Here is a 23802-nt window from a genome sequence, read left to right as displayed (position 1 = left end):
TTAGCTGGGCATGGTGGTGCATGCCTGTAATCCCAGCTACTCCGGAGTCGGAGGCAGGAGAATCACTTGAACCTGTGGGGGGAGTGTGGAGGTTGAAGTGAGCTGAGATTGTGACATTTCACTCCAGCCTGGGCAATAAGAGCAAAACTCCATCTCAAAAAAAAAAAAAAAAAAAAAGTAGAAGTTTTAATAGTAGCCATTCTCCCAATATATAATGAATCTCAGAGGTGACCATGCATGAGATACCTATCATGTACCAGGTACGTGGCAAAAATCTCACTCCTTTTCTGCTCTCTAGGAGTCTAAGGGGAATGACAAAACCTGTGCTCAAAATCGTCATGATAAACCGAGAAAGATAATTGCTTTCATTTTTTTTTGAGACGGAGTCTTGCCCTGTTGCCCAGGCTAGAGTACAGTAGCGTGATCTCGGCTCACTGCAACCTCTGCCTCCCGGGTCCACGTGATTCTCCTGCCTCAGCCTCCCGAGTAGCTGGGATTACAGGCACCTGCCACCACTCTCGGCTAATTTTTGTATGTTTAGTAGAGACAGGGTTTCACCATCTTCGCCAGACTGGTCTTGAACTCCTGACCTCATGATCCACCCGCCTCAGCCTCCCAAGTGTTGGGATTACAGGCGTGAACCACTGCACCTGGCCCCTTTAAATTAAAAAAAAAAAAAATTAAAAAAATTGTTTGCAGAGATGGGGTATCAGTTTATCATATATATGCTTTTTTTGTTTTGTTTTGTTTTGTTTTTGAGGCAGAGTCTGGCTTGTCGCCCAGGCTGGAGTGCAGTGGTGTGATTTCGGCTCACTGCAACTTCCACCTCCTAGGTTCAAGCTATTCTCCTGCCTCAGTCTGCTGAGTAGCTGCGATTACAGGCATGTGCCACCATGCCCAGCTAATTTTTGTATTTCTAGTAGAGATGGGATTTCACCATGTTGGCCAGGCTGGTCTCGAACTCCTGGCTTTAAGTGATTCACCCACCTCGACCTCCCAAAGTGCTAGGATTACAGGCGTGAGCCACCGCGCCCAGCCAGGTCTCACTATATTGAAGTAAACTGATGCTTAGAGGTCAACCAATATATTCAAAGTTGTATAACTCATACCTAGTTGAGCTGGGGTTTGAATCTCTGATGCCAGAACCCACACACCACCTATACTCCTATAGCACTTCCCTGGAAAAGAGTGAAATTAATTATTATTATTATTTTAAGTTCTGGGATACCTGTGCTAAATGTGCAGGTTTGTTACATAGGTATACATGTGCCATGGTGGTTTGCTGCACCTATCAACCTGTCGTCTAAGTTTTAAGCCCTGTATTCATTAGGTATTTGTCCTAATGCTCTCCCTCCCTTTTCCCCCTGCCCTCTCAACAGGCCCCGGTGTGTGATGTTCCCCTCCTTGTGTCCATGTGTTCTCATTGTTCAACTCCCACTTATGAGTGAGAACGTGTGGTGTTTGGTTTTCTGTTCCATTGTTAGTTTGCTGAGGATTATGGTTTCTAGCTTCATCCATGTCCCTGCAAAGGACATGAACTCATCCTTTTTTTAATGGCTGCACAGTATTCCATTGTGTATATGTGCCACATTTTCTTTATCCAGTCTATCATTGATGGGTATTTGGGTTGGTTCCAAGTCTTAGCTATTGTGAATAGTGCTGCAATAAACATACATGTGCATGTGCCTTTATAGTAGAATGATTTATAATCCTTTGGGTATATACTCAGTAATGGGATTGCTGGGTCAAATGGTATTTCTGGTTCTAGACCCTTGAGGAATCACCACACTGTCTTCCACAATGGTTGAACTAATTTACACTCCCACCAGCAGTGTAAAAGTGTTCCTATTTCTCTGCACCCTCGCCAGCATCTGTTGTTTCTGAAATTAATTATTGACTAGCAAAGAGACTACACAGTATAAAAATACCACTTTAAACCCCATATGGTAGGAAATCAGGGCACATTATGATGTGTAATGAAAAATATAGGTTTGTTGCTCTGACTCCATCCCTTTCAAACTGAACGAGCAGCCTTAACCAAATTATTTAACCTCTCTCTGCCTTTTCTTATCTGTAAAATGGAGTCATTAATAGTGTCTTTTTCAGAGAGTGGGGATGATTCGTTCCAATAGTGTGTGTAAAATGCTTAACAATATTGGGCAATAGCAAGTACTTGATAAACGTTAGGTGTTAAGATAGCATGCTGTAGTATAGAAAATTTCTGAAGCTAAGACATAATGCCTTATGATGTTCTCTCCTGACAGAACCCAGATTTCAGGATAATACAGCTAGGGTACCCTTTCCCTATTTGGTATTCTAAAAGAGAGCCCCAATCTAGGAACAAAGATGGAAATATTTTGACAGAAACCATTATGCCACTGGGTTCCTAGCAGAGTTAAACAAAACCACCCAAGAATTCAGCACACTCATCACATATCTGGGGCATGGGTGGGGGTAGGGGTAGCATAGCTGGGCTTTCTTCCAGGGAAGAAGGCCTTGTCTCCTGCCCTGCTCTCTGTGGTGTTAGGAAGTGCTCCTCCTCCAGCAGGAACCCCAGATCAAGCATCCCTAGGACCCAACCCTCCTGAAAAGTACATCCAAGTTTGCCTCAAAGGCCTTCAAATCTTTGGGAGCCAAATGGCATAACAGGATATTAACCTTACTGACTTGCAAGACCCTGAGCGAACTTCTTACCCAAAAGTAGAATATGTGAAGAACGTTGAAGAGTAACAATTGAGTTTTATTCTTTAAAGGCATTCTCTGATTTACATGAGAATTGAGAAACTGAGATGTATGATTTGTCTGTTAGTCAATTTCACACCCTTTCATTCCCATAAGCCCCAGATTTTGCTCAGTTAAGGAGCTTGCTTTAGGCCCACCTACCTAAGTCTGTTATACTAGCTAATGTGCCCATTTGAATAGTTCAAGGATCAGCTAATGCTCTGAGCTTCATGGCTCCAGTATGAAGAACAAATTTAACAAAATAAAGCCGTTACTGTAGCCAAGTTACCCTTCTGCTCCACACATAGGTAGTGGGATCTTGCAGGATTTCCATAGTGCCAATTATCAAAGGCCTTGACTACTTAGCATTGCTGTATCACAGATGTGCCAACTGAGGCACTGAAAGCTCAAGTTTAAAGTCATATAGAGGGCCAGAAAAGGAACCTTAGTTTGGGACTTTGGCCATTTTAGCTACTCATCTGAAATTGCTGCAGATACAACGTATGAGCATATCAAATATTTTTGACTGTATATCGTTGATTTCTAAGGTAAAAAAATTAAAAAGAAACCAAGAATTTCTAAAGGAAAGATGTAGTTTAAACAGAAACAACCACCATTAAACATGGTGCTGTTACAGGTTAAAACAAATGCTTTGTGACTTAGACCTCAAAAACAGAGCTTGATGTCTTTACTCCACAATTTGTGCACTTAGTGTATATTTAAATGCTCTCTGTTAATTATAACAACTTCAGATGCTGTCAAGATTCCAGTAAGCCATAAAACATGTCAATTATGATTTGAGTTTGTGCAAAGCCCTATCTATGAGCTCATAGTCTCAATAGGCTCTTCCAGTACCCAGAGGAAGCTATAGATAAAAAATAACTCTATTGGCAACCCATCTGTTTCTGTAACTGGAAATTTCCACACATCTCTGCTTTTGGAAATCATTTAGGAAACTTGAAATAATTCCTTTTGCTTTCAGTCTGGCAGCAAGAAGGAGCCTCAAGGCACTCTGTGGGTCCAGGATCCAGTGGGGTAATTTTGTAAAGTGCATTCGTGCTTGCTCAGAGCCATAGGCTCCAGAGATAAGTCCAGATCAGTGAAGGGGCAAGTTTCATGGCCAGGTGCTGGCTAGTCTTGTTACAAGTTTCAGATTAAAGTGCTGGATCATCCAAAGGCATTTGAAAAGTGCAAATGGCAAGCTCTGCAGGCCACTGAATTCTTGTTCAGAGTCCAGAAGCTTCTTTAGATGTCACATCAGGTCATCCTGGCTCCCAAGACCACAGGTTCAGATCTGGGGAGAAAAGCCCACAAACAAGAAAAATCATTTGTTATGATTAGAAAATATATAACTTCCCCAAAATTTGAGTGAGGAACTAATTTTTTTAAAAATGTTCTTCTAGCTGGAAGCAGCATGGTTTAAAACTTTTCGTTAAAATCTTTTCTTTCCACAGTTTTTACCATTGCCCTAGTCCAAGTGTTCAGCTTCTCTCCTCAGACCTATTGCAAGAGCCGTTCCTTTTCCATTCTATGGGCCACACATAGCTCAGTAATATTGGAGCACATTTCAGGGGCCTATCCTATTCAAAACCTCTTATAGTTTCCTATTGTGTCAGATATTTCTATTAGTTCCTGCAGACTCATTATTCACCCTGCTGCACTCTATTCATGCTCCAGGATGATGACATTGTAGACTACATCACTGGACTCCTCCCTCTGTCTTTGACTGGGCTCAGTCTAGGTGAAAAAGTGGGTTGCAATGGGCTAAGAGCGAGGTTGGGGTATCTATTCCTCAGCAACCTCCCAGACAAGTTGTAGGTTGACTTTGTCCCTCTGTTAAAGGCCACAGGTCCTGCCAGATGGACCTTTCTCATTGCCATTTTTACTAGGGTTCTGGGAACTGCTCCCTCCCCTTTCTCCTTCAGACCTAGGGATAGTCACCTTCCCTACCTGCTGTTACATCCTGGCATGCTCAACATCCCTTGCTGGTTTCCCTTAATGCTGCACACACCTTTGTAAATAGTCTCTTCATTAAACTTGCCTCAGTTACCTATTCTAAGCATGCCCTCCATTTCCTGCTAGGATCTAACTGAAGCACTCTTGCCTAGTAAGTAAAATCTAACCTTTGCCTGGAATTAATGGTTTATAATACGTCCCCTAACAGTCTTTCCCCCTTATCTCACACCTGGCTTTTTCTCTGAACGGGGTCAAGTGCACTTTCCCATACCTTCCTGCCTCTTTGCCTTTCCTCTTAGTGTCTCCTCTATCTAGAATAGTCTGCTGTTTCCATTTCTTCCTGGTTCAAAAGTTATCTCCCCCATGAAACCTTTCTTCTTCCCTGATTATCCTCAGCTTAAAGTGATATTTGTCCCCATCTCTGAACTCATGTATTGTTTGTAGTCATGTATTGTTTGTCCCTCTTATATGAGCTACAGAGAACCATAAAAAATACACAGACTTTTCACACCATTAAAAATTCATGGGCACAGGTGAGTGAAGCTGTTAGTGACTCCTCTTGCTAATAGCACCCTCCTCCCTCCCTGAGACAACGGTGCTGCCTGAAGAAAGAAAGTGTGAAGTTGCCTGACATCGGTTGGGCATTTATGTGGATTGGTAAGTAAGGTGGGCTTCAGGATATAGGGATAATTTGAGAGCGACATGATTTTCCAAATACGTTCCAAGAAGCACAAGTTATCTTAGAGCAGTGGTCCCCAACCTTTTTGGCACCAGGGACAGGTTTCGTGGAAGACAATTTTTCCATGGATTGAGTGTGGGAGTGGGGGTAGGGTATAGTTTCAGGATGAACCTGTTCCACCTCAGATCATCAGACATTAGATTTTTTCATAAGGAGCACACAACCTAGATCCTTTGTATGTGCAGTTCACAATAGGGTTCATGCTCCTATGAGAATGTAATGCTGCTGCTGATCTCACAGGAGGTAGAGCTCAGGCAGTAACGGCCACTTGCCCGCTGCTAACCTCCTGCTGTGTGGCTCAGTTCCTAACAGGCCATTGGTACCGGTCTGTGGCCCAGAGGTTGGGGACCCCTGCCTTAGAGGCCTTTGTAGGGACATATGGTAGGGTGATTATATCCTCCACTCTAATTTCACCACTATTTTAATTTGCTAGACATGTAGGAGTTCTGTCTAATATTTCCTTTGCAAAAGATTTATAATGGCAAAAGAAAAAGAAATTAGAAACCACTGAAATGGGAAAGGGGAAAGGAAACACGCCCATGTGGAATGCTGACGCTGTGGTCAGTTCTCAGGTGGAAGTTCTTAGAAAGAAGACAGGATACTCAAGAAAACAAACAAAGCAAACAAAAAAACATAAAGACTGGCATATAGTCTTTCTATATGCAAAAGCATATAGAAAGCTGGCTTCTTGTTTTAACCCAAATTATGTGAATGAGAACTGTTAATCTTGAGTACCTTATTTGTAATATTTTATTATAAGAATCTTGGATGACTGATAAATTCATCCTTCTAGTTCCCACATGGCCTAACTGACAGGGTCTTGCAAATAGCAGACTCTTAATACACGTTTTTGAGTGGGTGAATGAATGAATAAATGAGTGAGTAGCATTATGCTGGGAATCATGACTTTTTTTGGTCTGCTACTGTTTCACTCAAGGAAGTCACTTAATATCTCTTAGCCCCCAATGTCATAATCTGTGAAATGAGGTAGCTAGGATACATGGTGTGTAAACTCTAGCCAAGGCTTGATGACTGTAATAACTATTTTGTAAAGGATAGATGATATATATCTATGGTATCATAACCCACTCCTAAAGTTTTATTGTTTATCTGCTTGTCTGCATAAGAGGGAGAATGGCATAGGCCCAGATAGCAGCACAAGTAAAATTAGATACAAGAACAACTTCCACAAATGGAAAGGGCAGTGTGTCACAGACAAGGACTCAGTGGGTCTGAGTTCTAGCTCCATTTCTAACAGTAAGTTATGAGATGACCTTATGCAAGTCACTTCAGCTCGTACATCCTTAGAGCATATCCATCACATTTAGCTGTGCTAGGAATCTTTGAAAGGCAACTAAGACATTGGTAGGTGTCCTTTAAAGAAGGTATAGCATTGCCCTTCCTAAAGTTGATAAGGACTGATGAAGAGTCCTATATAATGTATTTAACTACTGGGATCTAGAGAGGTGAGTGGAGATGGTTGAAATGGCTTCAGAAAGTATTCTTCTTCGTAAAAGTAATATATCAGGGCACTCAAAAATAAAATTCAGAAAACATAAAAGTAAAAAGCAATACATGGTTCCATAATCCAAAGACATAATTACAGGCATTTTCATATTTTTACTTCTATTTTTCTGGAGGAAGGGAGTATAGTGAGTCTATAAATAACATTTTTAATAGAACATGAATGATACATAAGTATATTTTTATTTTGCAATTTTTCTATTTTTTTATTATATAGAAAGTATTTCCCCACATTATTATTCCTCAGAAATAGAAGTTTAAATGCAATGTAGGGTCTATTTATTACAGGTTCCAGTTTTTTCCATGTTGTATTAGAGTAAACTAGGTAATGCTGTAGGAACAAACAACTCCAAAATCTCAATATAAAAAACAAAAGCTTATTCTTGCTCATGTTCCTTGTACATTGAGGATCACCAGGGGACTCTGTCAATTTTAGTTACTCAGAGACTGAGACTGATGGAGCAATTACTACCTAGAATGTTACTGGTTACCATGCCAGATGGATAAAGAAAATACGGCAAAGCACGTGCCAACTCTTACATCTTCTACTCAGAAATAACACGCATCACTTATGCTTACATTTAATTGACGAAAGTGAGTTACATGACCACACTTCACTACAAATTAATTACAGAGAAGTGCAATTCTATCATGTGCACAAAGGCAAGAGATCCAGGAAATGCTGAAACAGCACTAATACTGAACTCTATTAGGCGTTTTCACAAGTCGGGTCTTGCTTCAGTTGCTGGTTAGTGAAGCAAAACCAGCAAGCCCTTTGCTTCTTAAGTTGGAAGGGAAAATATTCATCTGAATAAAAGTCTTGGAAGAAGTACATGCAAGGGACATGTCCAGGCCAAGTCTCAAGACTCCATCTCCCAAGATGCTGAGTCACAATATGAGAGTGCAGGATGGTTCCCGGGCAGCCTACAGCTGTACAGTCTCCTCATAATGGATGGTTTTGGGGTGGGATAGAACTTGGATGGCAGAGAATGGGTGTGAGAATGTCAAAGCCCTGAGCTGTCTGGTCTTGAGCAATATTAAAATCTTAACCATGGCAATTTCTGGGCAATGGATTCTAAATTATTTTTGTTTTCTTTGTACTTTTTTATTTTTATACTCATAAAAACATCAGTAATTTAAAAAATGTTCTGAAACTTGTTATTGTTGTAGTTTGTTCTTTTTTGAGTTGATAGACTCAACTAAAATTAAACAAAATTTATTTTGATATTCTTTTTTAGCATTGAGTCAAATTTGGTCAAAATTGGACACCTTTTAAATTTATCATATAATAAACTGTAAGAAGCATTGATAAATGGACAACAAGACAAATATCAAATACCATATAGTTGCATTAACACTAATATCCCACTATTATATTGACCAGGTGGACCTAAAATATAGACACATAGAAGCAGCCAGAAAATAATGCTGTAATCATGTGCTTAAGAATGGTATAGATTGTGTGTACAATGCAGAGGAAAAATAGAAAGGTATGAGTCGGGGGAGAAAGTCTTACAGATTAAGCAAGAGAGTATAGTATATGTAGGCTGGGCACAGTGGCTCATGCCTGGAATCCTAGCACTTTGGGAGATCAAGGCAGGAGGATTGCTTGAGCTCAGGAGTTTGAGACCATCCTGGGCAACATAGTGAGACCCCAGTTCTACAAAAAATAAAAATAAAAAATCCAGGTACAGTGGCACACACCTTAATTGACGAAAGTGAGTTACATGACCACACTTCACTACAAATTAATTACAGAGAAGTGCAATTCTGTCATGTGCACAAAGGCGAGAGATCCAGGAAATGGTGAAACAGCACTAATACTGAACTCTACTAGGCATTTTCACAAGTCAGGTCTTGCTTCTGTTGCTGGTTGGTGAAGCAAAACCAGCAAGCCCTTTGCTTCTTAAGTTGGAAGGGAAAATATTCATCTGAATAAAAGTCTTGGAAGAAGTACATGCACCTGTAGTCCCAGCCACTCAGGAGGCTGAGGTGGGAAGATCGCTTGAGTCCAAAAGTTGAGGCTGCAGTGAGCCACGGTCATACCACTGCACTCCAACCTGGGTGACAGAGCAAGACCCTGTCTCTAAAAAAAATTAAATTAAATTTTAAAAAAGCAGAGTGTAGTGTATGGTTGTGGATTCTGGACTTGGACACCTGGATTGCTGAATCAATTTATTGGTCCTTATATTATTAGCCATATACCTTGGGCAAGTTAATTAACCGCTTCATGTTTTGCTTCCTCACCTATAACATGGGAAGCAGGGAGTAAATACTTCAGAGGGCTACTATGAGGATTAAATGAGCTAGTCTAAACACACTTCTAATGTCTTAGAACAGAAGCCTGGTGTTATAATAATAAAGTTAATCATTACTGTATCTTAAAGTAGACCATGCCAAAAGTTGGGATTTGGACAAGTCAGAAGGAATGGGGAGGACGTTCCAAAAGAATAACCAATGTAAGCAAAGGCACAGAAGTGGGAATGAACTCATGGCAGTGGTGTTGGCGGAGCAGCTCGACTTGAGGAAAAGTTTTGTTGAGAAGTGGTAGATGAGTTGGCTTAGTGAAATGTGGCTAATTGTCAAAAGGCCTGAAAAACCCTGGGAAGGATTTGATATGATCTGTAGAGACAAGAGATGATATGATGATGATGAAAACAGTGTTTGGGGGATTAGATCTGGCAGTGGTATGCTGGCGCCTCTTTAAGGGACCTTTCCAAAGCTATCTAGAAATATTTAATTTCCTCATTAGGTATTAACGAAGAAAATAAGATATTAGATAAGTCAAACCTACCTCAAGTAATCTCTTCATTGAACCAAGACATCATTTTCAAAACTTTGGTTTGATTTTGTTAAGTCATTTTGGCTACAGGGTGCCCCCACTCCCCACCTAGATTTACTCAGATATTCATTGCTATTGCATCCAAATACTTAGAGTGGTAGATTCTGATATCACAGATGTCCTTTTGTTGCTGAAAGTTTGAGAGGCAGTGAGCTGAGAAGAAAGTCCTGCTGAACTAAACAAAAACACCAAACTGGTAGTCTGCATGCAATCTAGGTTGGCAGGTTCATGCATGAGCAGTTATTAGACAGAACCCTGGCCTCTTGGACAACTCCAATGACCAGATAGTAGTTGGTTACTTACTTCTATTTATAAAGGCTCAGGCAGGAATGACAAATTGACTTACTTCAGCCAAGTATATGGCCAAGACTGTCCCCCTCATCTCTTGGTGCCTGTGATGATTAATTTTATGTGTCATCTTGGCTAGGCTGTTGTCCTCAGTTGCTTAGTCAAATGCTAGTCTATATGTTGCTGTGAAGGTATTTTGTAGATGTAATTATCATTTGCTATCAGTTAACTTGGAGTAAAGCTGATTACCTTTCATGATATAGGTTGGCTTCATTCAATCAGTTGAGGGCCTTAAGGGCGAAAAACTGAGGTTTCCCAGAAAAGACGGAATTGTGCCTCAAGACTGTAACATAGAAATCCTGCCTGGGTTTCCAGACTGCTGGCCTGCCCTACACATTTCCAACTTGCCAGCCCCCACAATCATGTGCTGCTTCCCCTGAGTCTAAGTTTCCAACCAGGCTTAATGATTTTAGCAACCTGCTTTTTCTGACCCCTAGGTCATATCCTTCCTCCTCCACAGATTCCAGCTCCAAGCCTGTCAACCTCATGAAGAGACTTCTGTTTTTCCCATATTACTCTTGACTCACAGCCCACAACAATGTACTTCTTAATCATTGTTTGTTGCAAAAACATCCACTGTCAATTGCATCGCAGTTGGATATCTTCTCTTTGCTGTTAGATTTTAACTCCATATCTAACTATGTGAGACCAGAGGTCCAGTGCAGTATCATCTGGGAATGTTTAGGAATATAGACCGAGCAAAAGATGGCATGATTGTTCTGGGGCTAAGAACAAGGCTTCGCTGAAATGTTACCAAACAGGAAGATTCTATAAGCTGGAACCATTCAGTTGCCTTCCACGAATTAATGGAACAGTGGTTACTTTAAAATTCAAACTCAGAGAGAAAAGAAGGTAAGAAAGAAAAGCAAAAATCATGCTTACTCACACTCACAGCACTGTTCACTTCCCTCTTTTTCGTGGTGACAGATCTTTTTGTTGTGTCTGAAAAAGAAAAATTCCACAAATGGAATAAGATTAATGAGAAAATTGTTTGGTTTATAGATTAAAATATGGCAGAACAAAAAGTAAATCTAGATAAATCCACATAGGGAAGCCCAAATGTTCTCTGTGGCCTGGGACCTCAGGATAGTAATGCATAATGTAAAATCTGGCCCCTAGGCAAAGAGTGTGAACAAAGAAGACCCACATTTTCCATTCCTCTGTCTACTCCTGGCCCTCAGGCACTTGAAGGCTGAGGGACTAATTTGGGTATCCAACCCAGGAAATGTCTGGCTGCAGAATTAGCTCTCCCTTTTCTGCTTTAGTCTTGACTGCCACTTCTACCCTGCCTTCCCTGGCCCGGGTCAGAAGTTCTGATCAATTAATTTACACTAAGGTATAAGTGACTGATACTGGTTCAAAGTAACTCAAGTTACTGGTTCAGAAGCACAAGTTCACATAATGGGATGCTGCTCACCAGTAACTTTCCTTGGTTTCACATCTTTCTTTTATTTTTTTTTATATCAATAGGTTTAGGGGTACAAGTGGTTTTTGGTTACATGGATGGATTGTATACTGGTGAAATCTGAGATTTTAGTGCACTCATCACTCACGTAGTGTACACTGAACTCAATATGCAGCTTTTTAATTCCTCACTGCCACTCCCTACTGTCTCCTTCTGAGTCTCCAATGTCCATTATACCACTCTGTATGCCTTTGCATACCCATAGCTTAGCTCCCACTTAGAAGTGAGAATATATGGTATTTGGTTTTCCATTCCTGAGTTACTTCACTTGAAATAATGACCTCCAACTCCATCCAAGTTATTGCAAAACACATTATCTCATTCTCTTTTATGGCTGAGTAGTATTCCATGGTGTATATATACCACATTTTCTTTATCCACCTATTCATCAATGGGATCTTAGGTTGGTTTCATATCTTTGCAATCACGAATAGATTTTCACTTTTTTCTTAACCTCTGATTTCACATATTCTCTCCCACTCTGATTCTCTTTTAGTGAAAGAGATTTAATGCCCAACCCCTGCCATTGCCTGGGTTCCTGAAATCAGTCCATTCCTAATTCTGCTTTTGCCCTTTATACCAGGTTTTTAGTAATTCCTTCATGACTGTCTTGAGCTTGGCTTGGAATTTGGGGGTCTCCATTCAGCACTGTAGTCTCTTTCATGAGGGTTTGCATTTGAAAGGAGCCCAATGGTTAACCCATAGGAATTGCTCTTGAATGTTGGCTTCAGTGGGTACCTCCTTAATGCCTGAGGTTAGTGCTGCCACTCTCTGTGGGCCACAGGTAACCATAAACCAGCATATTTGGTCTTTAAACCTTTGTAAAATTCTGGCTCAGTCTTCTAGGGCTGTGCCACTCAGAGTGTGGTTCATGGGCTGGTGCTGGTAGGTGAACTGTTACCAGCCTATGATGATAACTGGTCCTTCACAAGAGAGTTTAAGAAACACTGTTCTGAAGATCTGAAGACCTGTTCTCAAGATCTAGATTCTGTAGCTGGTGACTCCTACTGGATTCTAGGTTGACTTTGCCATTGGCTCAGCAAGTCAATGTGTAAGTCACTCAATTCTTTTGGATTGAAACTTACTTTCTCCTTCCATTGCTCAAAGATAATAATATTGATTGAATCACTTTGTATTAAACACTTTTGCAACAAATAGGCCACAAGTTTTGGAGTCAAACAGACCTGTATTCAAATCCCAGCTGTATGACTTTGGGAAGTCATATAACTTTTCTGAGCTTCACCCAGCATAAAGACACTTCTCCCTGCCACAAGCAATTTTTGTGAAATTAAGTGAGAAGTTTGTAAAGGATCCAGCACAGTGGTTTTCAGTAGAACTTTCTGCAGTGATGGAAATGTTGTGTATCTGCACTGTCCAGTACAGGAGCAATTATCTGTACATGGTTATTGAACACTTACAATGTGTGAATACTTAAGATGTGACTGATGAACTGAATTTTTATTTAACTTAAAAAGAGCCACAGATGGCTGTTATATTGGACAGAGCAGATCTAGCATACTCACCTGCATATTGTAGGTTCAATGTTTAAAATTTTATTGAACATTTATTATATGCCAGGTAATTTTTTAGACACCGGGCATGTATTGGTGAATCAGAGAAACATAGTTACTGTACTCTTGAAACATACAGACTAGCAGATGAAGCAGAATTTAACATTATTTTGCAACAGAAGTTGCCAGCTTCTTCTTTAGAGCCCAGCAGGTCACCCTGGAGCCCTGAACTGCTGAATGGTTCCTCTTAGGGGAAAATGGTAAACAGGACCTTTTATGGACCAATAATGGCTGCCCTCCTAATACCCTTTAGTGCACAGAGCTAGTCACTGAGGTAAAGGTGGGTAAATCTGTTCAGAGCTAAGAAGCCATCTGGAAGGAAAGGGACCAAGACTGCTGCCTCTTTACTTAACTTTGCAGTGGAGTAAGAAGTTCAGTTTAACAATGGCCCTAAGAGGAACTCAAGAGAAGGAAGTTAGGACTGGTGTCCCATGCTAAACATGAGGGCCTAGAAGGGAAGAGGCTGGCTGTGCACAGCTGTGGCTAAGGCAGGGATCCCCTCCTACCTCATCAACCCATTGGGGTCCTGCTTTGGGACTAATGACAGAGCATGTGTTGGGGAACCATAAGAACTGTAATCTTGTAGCACTGCGGTCTGTGTGGGGATTGGGACCAGCAAGGTTACCTTTGCATAGTGGATGGAGACACCTGGAAGGACCAGAGATTCTACATGGCAGGAGTAGACAGCAACTGCTCAAAACCAGGGCCCTCTGGAAGACTAACCTAGCTCCCTAGTAGCCTTCCTGCCTGTTTGTAAATAGCACTGGCCCTGTGGGCTAAGTAAGCTTTCTGTCAGTTTGTGGGAGGTGGAGAAGTACATGCTATAAGAGGGAGACATTGAACTTCTTGCTAAGATAGGCATGTGGGTGCTTGAGGAATTAATTGGAAAATTAAAAGGGATGCAATTTAATTGGTAGCCCAAGCTATTAAAACAGATCCTAGACTTGTGATTGTGTGCTGAGTATACTGAAAGAAGAAGTTGGTGCTATGGAAACATATAATAAGGGGATTTAATGTAATAGGTGTGGTATGTGGTGGGTAGAATTAGGAAAGACTTGATGAAGTATAAGCTTAGCTGAGATTTAAAAGATGACTCCAACTCAGGTGAACAACAAGAAGAAAGTATTTAAGAAGAGACAATTTTGTATGAGAAAACTTGGAATTGAAAGACCGCGATGCCTCTGAGGACTGGAAAATCCTGTATGGTTAGAGCTTAGACAATGAAGTTGATGGTGATGCAGTTAAAGTTGGAGACATGAGTCAAACCATCCTGGGCTTGTTGGAACTTCATCCAGTGAGCAACGGGAAGCCATGGAGAAGGTCTGAACAGAGGATATATGGTAGATTTATGATTTTTAAAAGCCTATTCTAGCAAAAAGTGAGAACACACCAAGTTGGAGGTAGCAGTAGTGAATACAGGGAAACCAGTTAGGAAGATTCCTCTGTAGTCCAAGTTGAACCACACTAATGGCAGTGAAGGTCAGCCAATAAGCTGTAAAATGTTCCTTCTTTTGCTGCTTCCCCTTTTACAGATAGACAGACCATCTCAAAGAAGACAGGCAATTTGTACAAGGTCAGAGAGCCAATAAATGGCAGCACCAGGTCCCAGCCTAGCCCTCTGACCTTGGTTTAAAACTCTGTCTACATCACCAGCAGTTCTCAACCCTTTTCCATGGCACACAAGTTTGTGTGCACGGCAGACACATGTAAGAAAGCAGATCTGAATGCAAATGATTTAGAGACAAGGATTATATAGGCAACCATGATTTCTCTCTGGTTCATTAAAAATATAAAAGAAATTGTTTGCACATTTATTCACTCAATTCTTATTTGTAACAAAGGTCTCCTAATCACAGGATTTGAGCTTTACATCCCAGCTCTGAGCTACTGATATCCTCACTCACTCTTAAATTAGGGTGAAGGATGAGGAGAGGATTTATTTACACTCTATCTTTGAGTGTGACTCCATTCCATTCTCCCAAAGAGCTGGGACGGAAGACTCAGCTGCTCATTTCTGAAGTGCTTAAGGAGTCCTCAGGCCCTAGGCCTTGAACTCTGGTATAAGACTATTTTCAAGAGGTATGGGTGTGGGAGGTAAAAGAAGAATGGCAGAAGATAAGACAACTGAGGTGGATCTGACACAACTCTCTGAAGTGGTTCTATTTAAAAGTCAAAGTTCTGTTGGAGATACCTCCTTTACCATGAAGCTCTCTTCCCTTCCACATTTGTTTTTCTTTCTATCGTTCTTCTTCCCCATCTCCTGCTTTCTCTTTCTCCCTCACTCCCCTCGCCATCTTCTTCCCTCCCTCTGTCTTTTTCTTTTGGCAACAATTCCTTGCATTCTACAGTTAGAAGTATTGTGGTCAGCACCCAAGTGAATGCATACACACATAGGGCAACGGACAAATAGAACATGACAATATTTTATGGCAGATGAGAAAATAGAAGTTATGAATATAAATGTAAGATAACAACCACTTAAAATTCCCCTAGTCCTCAGATAGTGCTGCTCCAAACTCCTACTGAATTATTTCCACATGTCATTTCCTTTTCTATAGATGAGGCCGCGTATAGATCTTTGGAGAAGTCTGTTGAGTGCAGACAAGGGAGCCGTTTAGGAAAGCACCAGCTAGGCCTGCATACATCCTGGGGGTTTTGTGGGCAGGCTCCTCCCAGGAAACCAAGGACAGACACATGAACAATGAAGCAATGAAATCAGAGCTCAAAGGCTTCAGCATGCTCTGTCCCAGCTGGTACAACAGAACAGGAGTGTGTTGGTGAGAATACAACAGGCTAAGGAGAAACTCGAAGGGAGCTGCTGAAAGACGTTAAGGCACCACCAACCAGCTATTTCCTTATCCCCAAATGGCCTCAAAAACCTTTCTCCTTTCCTTACCCAACTATGGGGTTGAGATTCCTGGGAGATAGGGGGTGGGTTTATCCCAGCTCATGTCCAGACTGGGGAAAAGAGGGGTGAAAATGGAAGGAATCTTCAGAAAGGATCCTGGCAACCTCCCACCAGCAAAATCTGAGCACGTAGCTATCTGCATTGCCAAATAACATCACTCTCATGAGGCTGATGAAAGCTCTTGCCTCAAAGAATAAGACAAACTCTTTCAGACATAAGAACAAAACATTCCCTTTAAAAAACTCAATGTAAGAAGTTCAGCTCACTGACGACGAGAGCCATTTTCTTCTGGGGAAAAATAATCAACAAGACAAACTCAAAGTGGTTCGTAAGCTCTGGGTGAGTTTAGCATGAAACCAGGAAGCTGTAGGCCCGCAGTGCAAAGCAGTGGCTCATGCTGCAGACACCCAGTCCATTTGGTTACCATGAATAAAACTCACTTACCTTTTGAAGAATACAGCTTTTGACAGAGTTGTTTTCTTAGGGCTATCACTGTGGCTATGAAAATGAAAGCGATGATGCAGGAGGGGATGAAAATGTGAAGCAGCCAAGTTGGATGGGTCCTGGGTTCTATCTGACCTGGGTGAAGGAAAAGCACCAGAATCCTGTTACATGGCAGCTCAGAGGTAGACCAACAGGCTGGCCACATGAGTGGGTGACAGCCAACATGGCTAGCTCTGTGGAGCATTTACTCCACACCAGGCCGTGTTCTAAGTGTGCTGCACCTATCAGCTCATCCACTCCTCACAACCACTCTGTGAGGTTGGCTCTGCCATGATCCGCATTTCACTGGTGAAGAAAGTGAGGCACAAAGAGACTAGGAAGCTTTCCCTAAGTTACACAGTAAGTGACCCAGCTAAGATACAGCCTGGTTCCAGATTCTGTGCTTTTTACCACTCTCTCATATTATTTTTTGCCATCTATCTATCTATCTATCTATCTATCTATCTATCTATCTATCTATCATCCAAGCATCTTTCTTTCTTTTTTCTCTTTTTCCTCCCTATCACCCTTCTCCTCCTCATCCTCTCTTTCTTCCCAGTGGCAAAATTTCTCAGCCCCAAAATGTCTTTCCCCCACTGACAAGTACTCACAGTGCTTAGAATATATACCATTAGTTGTTAAATTTCAAGGATTAACAGGATCCTTTTGAAAAAAATAGAATATCCTAGGTAGTGTTAATATATTAAACCCAGTCACTCATGCCTTAGTGTGAATTACTACAGTTGACCCTTTGCCTTGTTTCAGTTTTTCAAGGCCTTGGCACTGAGGAAAGAATGAGTTTAGTACAGGGGTGGATCAGAAGAATAATTCTGGAGGCTGGGGAAAGCCTTATAAAGTCCTCTGGTGTGTGCAGATTAGAACAAGGGCTCCAGACTGACAAAAGGCAGGGCTGGAGGAGTGTTTACCTACAGGGAGATGAAAGGGTGCCCAAGTTAATTTGTGCCCTTTTCAAAAGCTTGAATTTTGCCTCATGGAGTCATTCACATGGAATAAACATGACAGACTGGTACAGGAAAAACTGGACAAAACTGCTCAGGAGGAAAGGCTTAGTCCTCCCAACTTCCCAGCCCTCAAACCCCACCACCTCCAGCACAGTGCTATCTGAGAACCATGGATTGTTTTACTGGAGAAAGGATTAGACATCATTTAGTCTGAGCCCCTCATTTTAGAGTTGAGGAAGTAAGTCTCAGAGATGCTAAATAATCTATCTGAGATCATCACTGCTAAGTAAATGGCAGTGCCAGGATTGCAAACTCAGATCTATCTGACCCAAAGCTCAGCCCCCACAGATATTTGTCTCCATCCAAGAGTGTGATTAACGTTAAAGAAGGAAAAATAAGGAGCCTTGCTCATCCAAATATTGGATAACCCATATTGATTACAATCTGCTTCTTAATTTCTAGGAAGTGCTTAGTAAGCACTTGCTGGATGTGAGTCAAGGAGAACTGGGCCTCTCACTGTCCCCACAACAGGCGAGGTCCCTACCTCAGTGTCTTTATGCAAACCCTTGTCCTGTGCAGGTTCCCTCACAGTCTCTTCCACGTACAGAAGCTCTACTCATCCCTGAAGACTCCAAAGTTGAACATCCAGTAGGACATCAGTCTACTTAGACTGTATTTGGAGGACAAAGGCCTTATCTAAACTACCTGAGTCCTCTCTAGAGCCAAGCAACAGCTACATGAAAAGTGTCAATATGGAATTGTTGCACTGAATTGACTGTCTTTTAGTCCACCTAGCCTAATCCTCCTAGTCATTTGTTACCTTGTGGTATACTGCTGGTTAATCCATTCTTTCTTTCAACTCTCGTATTAAGGAATTAGCTGGACATATGGCTTCTCAAGCCTACCCTGTAGTTAAGTGGGCCCAGCTGTGTCATCTAAGTTCAGGCTAAGAGAGTGAGTTTTCTAGGTCTTCACCTTAAAACATTGAATGCGTCTTCCACCACTCATTTACTTTCTGAAGGTTGAAACATGGGTTTGGCACTGACTGAGCTTTGGCAATTTTATAGGGACAACATCCTGGAGAATGGCAGAGCAACAGGATGAAAAGAACCTGGATCAGTGAATGACTCTATGGAACATAGCTACTTAGCTGCTCTGAACCACCTGAGTGTTACCTGGAAAGAAATAAACTTCTGTCTTTCTTCTCACTATATTTTGAGGTCTCTTCATTATGGTAGCTTAGTCTGTATCCTAATACATATTCCTCTAAGTTGTTTTAAAATCCTTGCATACTCTTTTGACATTTTATTTATTTATTTATTCATTTATTTTCTATTTATTTGAGACGGAGTTTCACTCTTGTTGCCCAGGCTGGAGTGCAGTGGCATGATCTTGGCTCACTGCAACCTCTGCCTCCTGGTTCAAGTGATTCTCCTGCTTCAGCCTCATGAGTAGCTGGGATTACAGGCACCTGCCACTGTGCCCAGCTAATTTTTTGTATTTTTATTAGAGATGGGGTTTCACCATGTTGGCCAGGCTGGTTTTGAACTCCTGGCCTTAAGCAATCCACCCATCTCAGCCTCCCAAAGTGCTAGGATTACAGGCATGAGCCACTGTGCCTGGTCAATAATTGCATACTCTTAGCAATGATATAATGAGGCAGATGTGTGACTTTGTTATTTTGTTGCTAGTATTTGTGCCACAAGCTAGAATATCATTTGGCTGCTTTGACCTGGCTGTCCACACAGTCTGGTAGCTGGGATGATGGGACTGGTATTATGTAAGATGAAGTCTCCAACCCATCAACCCAACATTTGTTGAGCACTTATTATGAACACAGAACTCTGCTTCTGCCTTAGTGTAGAATAAAGAAGACTTGTGTGAACAATGAAAATACATGGAAAATAAAATAGCAATTAAAAAGGCAAGCATAGTTATAAGGCAAACAAATGGTCCAGGTAATAGGTCTCAAAATGTGGGATGAGGGAAAGACTCCCTTGTGCCCTGGAGTGACTGAGCTGCCCCAGAGAGAGGGGGAGCTTGGAGCTAGTAGAGAGAAAAATAATGATATTTATGTGGACAAACCTGAGCAAAGAAGGCATGGAGGTAGAAAAGGTACAACCACGTTCAGAGCATGTGATGAGGAAGGGATGGTTAATGAAGCAGAGGATCCATGTCAGTGAACAGTAGGACAAATACAAACCTGGGAAGGATGAGTAAAACCAGGTTGAGAATTTCTAACTACACAAAGATTTCTCCATCTCCCTGATGGCTGCATTTATGAGTGATACCCTAGGAGATCCTGAGCTCTGAGAAAGACCCCACAGGTCTCTCCTGTGGTTGTTGACTATTTAGTCAGCCATGTTGGCTCCTGTGGAGAGAGCGGGGTGGCCATTTTACTCTGCTGTTAACTTTTCACAGCATAAAGGCTTCCAGAGCAATGGTCAGTCTGCCCTTTCACTTCCCTACCATGCAGAATAAAACAGTGACATAATCAGTGATGTAAAGGGTGGACTCTAGTTATTTCTAAATTCATCTTATACAGGCCCCTATTTCCCTGGAGAGGTTCTTATATAAAAAGCATCTTTCTAGAAAACTACAATTCATCCAAAGTACTGGCCTACACTTAACCAGGCAGAAAATTCCACATAGCAAAGGACAGTTGAGTAAACAATTCCAGGGAAAAAAAGTTATCCTGGGATTGCTCATATTTAATCCTCCTTAGAGGCTTTAGCTTTAGTATGAATTAGTTAGAGTTCATCTTTCATGAGGTGAGAAGTCTATGGTCTTAACCATGATATAAAGAGAGGTAGAGAATGTTGAAGGACCAACTTGCCTAATTCATTTTTTTACCTGAAGTTGGTCCTAAAATTGATGGATTTCTAGTTTCTTTCTTTCCCCTCCCTACCTCCCCTCCTCTCCTCTCCCCTTTCCCTTTCTTTTTTGGAGACAGAGTCTCACTCTGTTGCCCAGGCTGGAGTAGAGTACAGTGGCACAATTGTAGCTCACTGTAACCTCAATCTACTGGGCTCGAGTGATCCTCCTGCCTTGGCCTCCCAAAGTACTGGGATTACAGAATGAACCACTGTGCCCAGCCTCTAATGTTTTGATTTCAGTTAAGGTCCTTAGCATGACTCCTATCTTTCTTTCTAAACTAATAATTTAGTTGTAAAGAAGCTGGGCTAATTTTAGTGTTGGCATTGGGTAGTAAACTGCGGATAGGTAGGGAAGTGGAAAGAGGGGAGAGATGACAGTACATCTAGCTGCCTCTGAAAACTGTATCAGGGAATAATTTTTTCCAGAAGAAAATACCAGGAAAGTAATGATGAGATGGGTATTCAGTCACTGCAAAGTTCTTAGAGTCTGGTCTGTGGATCAGTGTCACTCCATGAAAAAAATTAATTTTAATTTGGGATAAAGAATCATATATCTCTGATGCCTCAACTCATACCATGTCTGCCTCACGCCAACTGTACTTGATGGTGGTAGTTCTGTGCAAGGTCTAATTCACTTCCTCCCGACAACCTCCTCAAGCATGTTCTGTGTCTGTACCAGGGCTATCCCAATGCTGTAGGTTGGCCCCTCTCACCATTACTTCCAATGACTCACTTATAGAAGTTCGTTCAACCCCGCACATTTAGGCTCTGCTGGATCAAAGGTCTGTCTGGCTTCCTATAGGGAATTCTAGCAGGGGATACTGTGTTTGTCCTACCGCATCTAAAGCTGTGCTACTGGCCTGGCCACCTTGAGCTCTTAATATTGGCAGACCAGTGGGCAAAGAAAAAATTACCATACTGGTAGAGTAATCAATCTTGATTATCATGAAAATCTTGAACACCGCTATATAATGGAGACAAGGAAGAGTATGTTTAGAACTCAGGGGTCCACTGATTCACTGGTTCTTTTTACTTCCATATCCAGTGATAATGAAAAGATATTTGCAACAACCCCAGTCTGTTAAGGACATGAGGATCAAAAGCTTAGATCTCTTAGGGTCGTAAGTCTGGGTCACCCTATCAGGCAAAGAAACCATTCCATCTGAGGTGTTGGGTGAGGGAAATCTGGAATGTATGGTGGATGAGTGAGACAACAGATATCACCTGTGGCTTGGGATCAACAGCAGCAGCAGGAACTGCAGCTTGTTCCACAAACTGGTGTACATTAAATCTTTCACAGAGATTGTGGCTCCCTCCCAGCTGGAAGGCTCAGTGACAGAGCCAACTTAATGTAGGGCTTGAGTGGATTTGAACAGTACAAGTGGGGACTCTGAAGTCCTGCCTTATTTCCTCTCAGCCCCACCTTTCACTTCAGCCAGCTGGAATAGAATTCTGGGTGGGCTTACACTCACTTCAAGGTCAGTAACTCACCTCAAATTGGATACTTTTCTTTCTGCTCTGAGACTTTTCTGATGCTACAGATGCTGGGGAAAGCTCACTCAGCCCACATGCATGTCTTAAGCCCAGCAGCAGAATGGAGTTCATATTCCTGTCAACCAATGGACGTGAAGCAGATGAACAAGTCCTTCCACCTGAAATTCTTTGAGTAGACATCTTAGGAGGCTATCTACTTGCTGGTCCTTGAATATTTGAGTTTCTGTTGCCCACACAAACAACTTTGATAATATACTCTTATATTATTCTCTCTTAAACTTCTAAATCTCTTGTTTCTGCCCTCTTGGGTTACCAGTTAAATACCTGCATGCCACACAAGTCCTTATCATAGGCTCTGTCTTACCCAGCTAAGACAATGGGCAAAATGTGAAATACAATGACATTATAGTGAATTTTCTATAAAGCCAAATTGAATCAGTACTAGTGACTGTCCTTTATTCTGACAGTATATCTCTTCTCAGTAGGGTAGATAAAATGATGGCTCTCTCCAAAGATGTCCATATTCTAATCCCTGGAACATGTGAATATGTCACCACCTTACATGGCAAAAGGAATTTTGAAGATGGACCTTGAGATGAGAAGATCACCCTGAATAACCGGGGGGATGCAGTACCTAATGCAATCACAAGGGTCCTTAAGAGGTGGCAAAGAGAAGCAAGCTAGTTAGAGAAAGAGATGTGGCTGATCACAGTGGCTCACGCCTGTAACCCCAGAACTTTGGGAGGCCAAGGCAGGCAAATCACCTGAGATCAGGAGTTTGAGACCAGCCTGGCCAACATGGAGATACCCCATCTCTACTGAAAACACAAAAATTAGCCAGTCATGGTGGCATGTGCTTGTAATCCCAGCTTCTCAGGAGGCTGGGACAGGAGAATTGCTTGAACCCGGGAGGCGGAGGTTGGAGTGAGCCAGGATAGTGGCACTGCATTCCAGCCTGGGCGGCAGAATAAGACTCCATCTCAAAAAAAAAAAAAAAAAGAAAGAGAGAAAGAGAGTGAGAGAGATGTGGTGACAGAAGCAGAGGGCTAAATGATGGGGTTGCTGCCTCTGAAGATGGAGGGGCCATAAGGCAATGAATGCAGGTGTCCTCTAGCAGCTGGAAAAGACAGGAAAGTGGAATCTTCCCTTAGGGCCTCTGCAATCCTGCTGACACCTTGATTTGAGCCCAGTGAAACTCAAGTCTGGCTTTCTGGCCTCCATAAGTATCAGATAGTAAATCTGTGTTGTCTTAAACTGTGAAGTTTGTGGTAATTTGATATAGGAGCATTAGGAAACATATGCACTTGGTGATGGGATTTCCTGTCTCTTGCAAAATGATTGTGATACTAGGTGTTTGTTGTGCTTACTTGGCAGATAAAAGTTGTTATTCTCCCAAGATTGTTTGAAATTCTGCTGGTGTATGAAGATCAAAAGTATGGGATCCCTTCCAAAAATATCCAGCATAGCCAGTCAAGGCTCTGAAGGATTTTGTAAGAGACCAAATTTCTTGGAAAAACCCCATAACCAGCTGACTGGCAGCAAATACAGCAAAGAAATATTCATTCTGCTGGCTCATGACACTGTGCATGAGTCACAGTGATTAGCTATTGTACTAGATATTTTCTGTTTCCTCTCCAGATCTGTTCTGTACACTTCAACACTGCTCTGAGCCCTGAGAAGTTGACTTTTATGGAATACAACAGTGGACCCTTGTATTCTCTGACTTCTAGCAGGGTTCAGCCAATGGAAGGCACTAGCAAGAGATTGGAGGGTGGGAGGAGAATGAGGTTGGGGTATTCATTCATCCAGCTTCCACCCTTTGGAGTTGCTGCAGGTGGCAGCTTCCCTATTCTGTAGCTACAGCTTCTGTGAAATGGGGCTTTCCCTACAGTTGCCTTCTGATTCCAGTAACT

The 23802-nt window shown here is 41.8% G+C and overlaps 2 protein-coding genes across 4 annotated transcripts in view; one reads left to right on the top strand and one right to left on the bottom strand.

Moving 5' to 3' along the window:
• PLGRKT (plasminogen receptor, C-terminal lysine transmembrane protein) overlaps window positions 1-23802 on the top strand; it is a 264275-nt gene that overhangs the window by 51467 nt on the left and 189006 nt on the right. The window lies entirely within an intron of this gene.
• The window catches only part of PDCD1LG2 (programmed cell death 1 ligand 2), a 59848-nt gene continuing 38765 nt past the window's right edge, over window positions 2720-23802 (bottom strand). Inside the window, exons 5-7 of one of the 3 annotated variants that reach the window (XM_011988389.1) lie at window positions 16519-16653; window positions 11019-11072; window positions 2720-4015 (exon numbers count right to left, since the gene is read on the bottom strand). In XM_011988389.1, coding sequence (XP_011843779.1) covers window positions 3984-4015; window positions 11019-11072; window positions 16519-16653 — 221 coding nt within the window. In that variant the 3' untranslated portion in view covers window positions 2720-3983. The remainder of the gene's footprint in view (window positions 4016-11018; window positions 11073-16518; window positions 16654-23802) is intronic. The other 2 variants (XM_011988391.1, XM_011988390.1) reach the window with 2 other exon arrangements.

Source organism: Mandrillus leucophaeus, unplaced genomic scaffold (genome assembly GCF_000951045.1).
Source record: "Mandrillus leucophaeus isolate KB7577 unplaced genomic scaffold, Mleu.le_1.0 Scaffold329, whole genome shotgun sequence".
NCBI classification, from domain to species: domain Eukaryota; kingdom Metazoa; phylum Chordata; class Mammalia; order Primates; family Cercopithecidae; genus Mandrillus; species Mandrillus leucophaeus.
The sequence above is the reverse complement of the archived record's forward strand: the minus strand, read 5'-3'. Positions and strand labels throughout refer to the sequence as shown.